The following is a 7,255-nucleotide window of genomic DNA, read 5'->3' on the forward strand; positions in this document are numbered from 1 at the left end:
AGTTTGTCACTTCAAAAGTAATATTTTCAATTTGGAATATTATGTGTGAGTGTTGAGTTTATATCAACAAAACAATCAAAAAGTGTAAGTTTAAATTTTGATTGAGCCACTTGGTATTCCTTTTCTTTTAAGTCAATAATAAATTAAAATATTTATTTATAATTAACCCACTTTTAAAGGCATTTAACTCCATTTAACTCTACATTTAACTCAAATGTAACTACTACCCAATAATTTTACATTCATTCCTCCAACTAATATATTTATATTTCAAGAAAGAATATTTTTGGTAAAATTTTAATATTTTTTTTAATTATTTTAATTGCTTTAAACTTTGAAATGAGGAATATTCTATATATAATAATTTTATATGTAGATACTAATTTTTTGATAATTTTATTTGATTCAATTTTACTATACTACAGTCTTATGTTTACAATGTCATTAAGAAAAAATCTTTAAATTTATAAAAACATGATCATAAACATAGATTCTCTCATATCAGGAAAATTTAAATTTCTATATTATTATTTATATTAATATAGCTAATCAATTTGTAATATTATTTTGTAGTATTGGTTAATTTTTGATTTATAGAAAAGTTTATTTATTTTAAATTTTGTATAATAAATAACCATTACCAAAAAAATGTTGACAGGAGTGTTAGTTTGAGAAATTTCTATAAATTTTTTTGAGATTCATACAGTATATTTTTTTGAGATTATACATTAGTAAAACAATATTTTAGTTTCAGAAAATTTAAGAAATATAATCAAAACTATTATGCATACAACCACGCATTGCGTGGACTAATTACCTAGTACTAAACCACAAAAAACTTAATACGCCACCATGAAAACTTGATTTTCATCAAACCAAAATAAATTGTTTTCTACATCGAACTTATCAAACCAAAATAATTAATTCAATTTCAAAGTAGTATTATAATATCTGACTCTAAAGTAAAACAAAAGTAAAGACATAAATAAGTAATCAATTATATTATTATTCGAAGAGCCAACGAGCCATATGTTCGGCTCAACTCAAAACTCAAAACTCAAAAGGTTTTACACCTAAAAAAAAAGGAGTTTCTGATTAAAGACGACTTGACATATATATATATATATATATATAGGGCATCATCATCACATCATCATCACATAAACATCTATAGAGAACTTAGAGAAGGCTGTGGAGACGGCGCTGCTCCTTTCCGTAGCCATAGAGAGGTCGGTGCTCCTTTTCACAGCGGTGGGCACTTGGTGAGGCATCAAATATCATATAACACTATTCCCATATACCTCCGAGGAGCTTCGATAGAACAGAAATACTCTATTGTCCATGGCTTTCCCATACACCTCCTATAACACTATTATCTTCACCTGCAAATATCATACATGTCAAACAATATTTTTATATTCTGTTATCTCATACACTACAAGAAAACAGGCCATTTACGACTGCATTTGTAGTCGTTTCGTAGTCGCTATTTCATAAATTACGACTATTTTACGACTAATCACTGTTGTCGTAAAACGTTAGTCGGTAGGAAATTCAGTCGTAATTTAGTCGGTAAATAGCGACTACGTTACGACTAATCCACGTAGTCGTAAAAGTAGTCGTAAGATAGTCGTAAACGTTTACGACTGTTTTGTGACTAAGTTACGATTAATTAAAATGTGAACAGTCGTTGTGTACAGATAGTCGTAAAGTAGTCAGTAAACATTCACGACTATTTGCTGACAGTTTAACGATTAATGCGATGTGAAGGAGATTAGTTTGAGAATAGTTGTGATATAGTCGTCAAATGTAGCGACTACTTGGCTACTACGAGACGACTATTTGACGACTGTGTTGCGACTATGTTAATCTAGATTTAATGACTATTTGAAGACTATAGGGATTAAAAACCAGAATCTTTTTTTTTTTTGTTTTGCTTATAACTCAAATTTATAATCAAAGAAAGCCTTAAAATTTGCATTTTTAATTACCAAAAGTTAACCATAATTGTAATTAGTACACCACATAAGCCATTACAAAAAGAGAGAACCATATTTTTGTCACAACCAAAAGAGAGAACCTAACACTATGATTCTCTTAAGTGATAAGGAAGAACACATCATCCCAAATTGTCAAGTTCATTAGAGTAAGAAATAGAGAGAGATAAGTAGCCTAAGAATTAACCTAAGGAGGAGATGCACTTTATGTAGGAGGGTCGATGGGTGCATCACTTGATTCAGACTCATGGAACTCGAGAAAGGCCGGATCAAGTTTCTGCATGAACTTTTCCAAGCGATCTATCTTCTTCTGTTGCTCAGCCACAACTTTGGAATGTTCTGCTTCACGAGCAGCAAACTCAGCATCACGTTTTGTCGCATAAGCAACTTGTTCTTCAATGATCCTTTGAGCTTCCTTCATTTGCTCTTGCAATGCTACAAACGATGATGACTGTCCTTGTTGATGATAGCTGCTGCCATTGAGAAGACCCTGAAGATGATCCTTGAGGCTACCGAGCCCAAAAATATTACCTCGTGAATCCTTCTCGGTGGACTGAGAAAAAAAAAAGGTGAAACTGTAAATAGAGAATATGAAAGTTAAAGATTCTTTAAATATAGATTGTGAGAAATGTATCTTTACCTGAAGAAAGATGGCAGTATAATCTTCTGCTGTGAGCTCATGAACTTGTGAAGGATCTGACTCAATCTCAGATAGCTTAGCTTGTAAGTTTTTCTCATAAGTTGTAAAGATCTTCTCAGCCTTGCGATCCACATATGTACCATCTGGCTTTGTATGAGTTTCTTTGAAAACCTCACCGAGACTCACTGGTCTCCCAAGTTTTTCTTCCTGGAATGTTACAAAAACAAAGAAAAGGGTTAAGATATAAGTTTAAGTTGCAAAGGTGTAAGAAAAAAAACAAAGTTACTCACCAAGCCTTGTTTGACTTGTTGATAAGATGTTGGCCCAGATAAGTGCATGTGAGGACCGAGACCATTACGGTCTGACATGCGAGCTTTGGAATAGATTCGACTCCTTTCTTGTGCTTCTTCAGTCTCCCACTGAGCAACCATTACTTTCCACAGGTCACCCTCGATCCATTTAGGTTGCACTCGACTAGTCCTAACGTCGCTAACCATGTTTTTCATCCGTCGTTGGCATATGTCATAGAAATACTGTTGCACTGTTCCTGTTATTAAAGGATCCCAAGTGTGTGTTTTCTATGAAAAAAGGAAAATAAAATTACATTAGTGAACAACAACTTAATCAAAACCTATCTATGAATGAAACTCAGAACATAAAACTATACCGCAAACTCAAGGAAGTATCTTTCTCGTCTATCCGGAGGCACACATGACCAATTGTAGAATGGACCATCAAATTTGTTTGTAAAAACTCTAGTAATCTTCCGAACCAGTGCTGATTTTGCATCACGAGTAAACCTCAAATAACAAAAGAATCAAGTCAGTTCTTTGACAGACATAACAAAAGAATCAAGTCACATAACAGTTAGTTAAAATCGTTTACTACACACTGAAACAGACATTAAACACATTCACTCGTTTACTACAATCTGAAGCCAACCAATAACAGACAACAAAAATCAACCAACTAACTAGAACACGGTTGTAAAATTATGAAAACGTAGACATACCAAGTCGTGTTAGGCTTCGGTTCCGGAGAGAGGACGGTGGTGAACGTATGACGGTCCGGCACCATAAGTATCGCGTTTAGAGCCCTCAACGTGTCCTCCTGGAGTTCCGGCAAGACTGGATCTGACTCTGCGAAGTTGTGACCTTGAGAAGAAGGATGACTTTGAGCGTGAGAGGCTGCATTTGGAGATCTCGCAGAATCTTCCAACGGATTCGATTGAACCGGTGGATTGTTCATCACTTCGGTTGATGACCGAGATGGATGCTCTACACCAACTCGATTCACGGAGCTTTGAAAAAGGATTTGCGGTGGTGGATAGTTTCTGACTTGCGGTGCCGCGGATGTCGATATCTGGGGAGAAACGCGGACTTGTTCTTGAGGCGTCGGAGGCGTCGGAGGCGTAGGATTTTCAGCCGCCGGAGTGAAGTTGTATTGACTCGGTAGAGGATTGAGTCTTCTCACCTTAGATGATGGATTAGAGCCACCGGGTCTGAGAGAAGCGTTGGGGGCAACATTTCTCTTGCGTCCAGGCTTCTTGACTAGAGGCATCTTCGTCGTTAGAGAGAAAACGGCGATTTACGGGGAAGAACGGGAAAGATTAGGGTTTCGATGTAGAGAGAAAACGGCGACGAACACAAAGAAGAAGAAATGTTAGAATGAATAGAGATTAGGTTAACGATTAGGGTTAGGTCGTGTGTGATGGGCCGTTAATGGACTTCGTGTTTAATTAACCCAATAAGCTTCAAATTAGTCGCCTATCAGTCTCTAAGTAGTTGGTATTTGTAAAGACTAATTTTTTTATAAGGCTGGGCTTGTTTAAGAAGTCTATAATCAGGTCCATTAACGGATTGAGGTAATTAAACCCAAGTATTTTGAACTTAGTCACTTAATAGTCGCTAATCAGTGGCTTAACTTAATCCTTTTAAATTCATATAATTTAATTTATATATTTTTAAACATAACATTTAATATATTTGGCTTAATTTATATATTTGGCTTAATTTATATATTTTTAAACATAACATTTAATATATTTGGCTTAATTTATATATTTGGCTTAGCTTATATATTTTTAAACATAACATTTAATATATATTACGTATTATTTAGAACACAATTCAAGATATATTACATATTATTTATTCCACAAATTTGACATAGACATAATTAGGAGGATTCTTCATCATCTGGTTCTTCATCATCCGAAGATGATAAATTACACAAGAATTCATCTTCAGGTTCCACATCCTCAACGCCGTAATCTAGATTTATTGGGTTAACTTCCTCTTCCAAATTGTCAAGTACAATATCTTCAATTGTAGTCATCAATACAGCATCATCATTTTCGGTTTGCAAAAGAGTTGTCTCTGAACTCCTCTACCCCGGTGCTGAACTCTTCCGTGAAATTTCCCGTCACTTCATCAAGCCTCTTATACATCCACTCCCGAAAATGACTATAATTAGAACTTCCCGCCATTATTAAAGATCTCTCACTCTTGTTTTTTTTTTCTCTTTTGATTTTTTTTCTCACTCTTGTTTTTTTTTTCTCACTCTATTTTTTTTCTCACTCTCAAAATTTTTTTTGTTACTCTCGATTTCTTTCTTGCTAATGCTCTTGCTTGTGGTGTGAATGAAATAAGAAAGGAAGGTGTGGTATATATAGAGAAATTTGGCGACTGAAAAACGACTGTAAAACGACTCTGATGTGACTCAAACTAACAGTCGCAACAAAACAAAGCTTACCAACCCCACAAACGAAAAAAACGTGTTTCTTTTTGGCCGACATGTTTGCGACTCACCTCAATAGTCGCTTAGTAGTCGCCAAATATCCGACTAACTAATTTAGTCGTATTTTAGTAGCCAAATTAACGACTCGCCGCAGTAGTCACCATGTAGTCGCCAATTTAGCTACTGTTTGCTGACAAAATTACTTTCTTGTCTTTCAGTCGTAAAATAGTCGCTAATTAACGACTACTGAACCAACTATTCATTTCAGTCGGTAAAAAACGACTAATTTACGACTAAGTTTTAGCAGTTGTAAAGTAGTAGTTAAACAGTCGGTATATAGTCACTAAATTTGGCGACTACGAGTTTAGTCGCCAATCGTAGTCGTAAATTGCCTGTTTTCTTGTAGTGATAATTCATAAACAAATTGATCATTCACATTTATGACCAGCTCTCACAACTATATGTGCAAAATAGACTATATATCCCATAAATAGGTAGGGAGATTATTATTTATTTTCAATTTGTCATCGCACTTTTTAAGAACCAATATAAATGATTAATATGGAAAATTATTTTCGACTCTGAATGTTTAAATTAAATATTTTAAGAGATCATCCAAAAGGTTTATTTATTTATTGAAAGACTTGATTAAAAATGAGATGACATGGGTGATGGAGACGTCGCCTCCCCTTTTCGCAGGTGTGAAGAGGGCGCTGCTCCTTTTCGCAGCAGTGGAGACGGCGCTGCTCCTTTTCGCGGCGGTGGAGGCTGAGGAACACCTTCACGAAGAGGCGGGCACCTCTTGATGCATTCTTCCGCAAGGTAGCCAGCGAAGCAAATCCAAGGAGCTTCGACACAACACAAATCCTCCAATCTATATGGCCTTCCAACAAATCGCGTAAAACATCTTTCTATTCCCTTTGGATGCTCATAATCATGATCTTCTTGACCTGAAAATATTATGCACCAAACAACACTGTCATTATTAGCTCATATATAAAACAAAACGTTAACCATGTAGTAATCACACAAATAAAAAAAAAAAAAGAATACTAACCATGTAACAAACTGAATTCGTATGAGTATGGACTAATTCTAGTGTGTAATACGTACATTTAAAAGGCTTTAACAAAAAGTAAATATATATACATTGAAAATAACACACACATGCTAATAAAACCTTGCATATATATCGTTAGTTTTGATTTGTGGGAGAAAAAATATTAAAACAAATTCTTACATTGGTGAAGACCAAAAAGAGAAACAATTATGAGGCCGATAACCAAACTCTTACAAGCCAACATATCCTCCTCTCTTTCCAACTCTTTCAATTTTCTTAGGACTTATGCAGAACTTAGATTTGTGTGTTTGCCCCGGACTCAAAGCCATTAAGAATATATGTAGGAGAGAATGCATCACATAAATGTTAGTATGACATTTTTATTGTTTCCAAAGAAAACCAAAAAAAAGTTAATTTTATGGAAGACTCAATTATACTATGTATTAATTAATTCATATTTGTTTCCTTTATTTCGTCGGTTTTATATTTGTTTCCTTTTTTGGCGATTGGTTCTACATTCTCACTAATTTCTGTTTTTTCTTTCCTTTTGTTTTGGTCAGCATATTTTTATTCTATCCTTTTAGACAAGATTTTTCGTTTTGAGATTTTGTGAACCTAATTAATGATACATTATTGACTAAAATAAAATAAATAAAAAGTTACATGTGAATGTGAGGGTACAGAAAGAGTGACCAAAATTGTTAGTTAAAAAAAAAAAAAAAAATAGAGATCCATATTATAGAAACTAATTTTGACGTGATAATCACTTTTAAATACCAATCTCTAAACAACCAAAAATTAACTACTAGTCTAACTATG

The 7,255-nt window shown here is 34.2% G+C and overlaps 2 protein-coding genes across 2 annotated transcripts; both read right to left on the minus strand.

Moving 5' to 3' along the window:
- Positions 1-1,965: 1,965 nt before the first annotated feature.
- Positions 1,966-4,341, minus strand: LOC104784772 (uncharacterized). Its single transcript, XM_010509843.3, has 5 exons — positions 3,650-4,341; positions 3,305-3,437; positions 2,928-3,215; positions 2,638-2,844; positions 1,966-2,550 (listed from the first exon to the last, which is right to left on the minus strand). Exons 1-5 carry the CDS (start codon positions 4,195-4,197, stop codon positions 2,203-2,205), a joined length of 1,524 nt encoding a protein of 507 aa, XP_010508145.1. The 5' UTR covers positions 4,198-4,341; the 3' UTR covers positions 1,966-2,202.
- A 1,591-nt stretch (positions 4,342-5,932) lies between these two features.
- On the minus strand, positions 5,933-6,770 carry LOC104785851 (uncharacterized). Its single transcript, XM_010511141.2, has 2 exons — positions 6,617-6,770; positions 5,933-6,326 (listed from the first exon to the last, which is right to left on the minus strand). The coding sequence occupies exons 1-2, from the start codon at positions 6,678-6,680 to the stop codon at positions 6,025-6,027; spliced, it is 366 nt and encodes a 121-aa protein (XP_010509443.2). The 5' UTR covers positions 6,681-6,770; the 3' UTR covers positions 5,933-6,024.
- Positions 6,771-7,255: the final 485 nt, after the last annotated feature.

This window comes from Camelina sativa, chromosome 5 (genome assembly GCF_030686135.1).
Source record: "Camelina sativa cultivar CO46 ecotype springtype chromosome 5, ASM3068613v1".
In the NCBI taxonomy this organism is placed as follows: Eukaryota; Viridiplantae; Streptophyta; class Magnoliopsida; order Brassicales; family Brassicaceae; genus Camelina; species Camelina sativa.

What these genes read in the sequence shown, in the direction of transcription:
- LOC104784772 (XM_010509843.3), bottom strand. Translation starts at nt 4,197, where the DNA reads ATGCCTCTAGTCAAGAAGCCTGGACGCAAGAGAAATGTTGCCCCCAAC. An exon ending in CCGAAGCCTAACACGACTTG is followed by an intron (nt 3,438 to 3,649) that starts GTATGTCTACGT and finishes TTGTTATTTGAG; the next exon opens with GTTTACTCGTGATGCAAAAT. An exon ending in ATACTGCCATCTTTCTTCAG is followed by an intron (nt 2,551 to 2,637) that starts GTAAAGATACAT and finishes TTTTTTTCTCAG; the next exon opens with TCCACCGAGAAGGATTCACG.
- LOC104785851 (XM_010511141.2), bottom strand. Translation starts at nt 6,680, where the DNA reads ATGTTGGCTTGTAAGAGTTTGGTTATCGGCCTCATAATTGTTTCTCTT. An exon ending in TCTTTTTGGTCTTCACCAAT is followed by an intron (nt 6,327 to 6,616) that starts GTAAGAATTTGT and finishes TAATATTTTCAG; the next exon opens with GTCAAGAAGATCATGATTAT.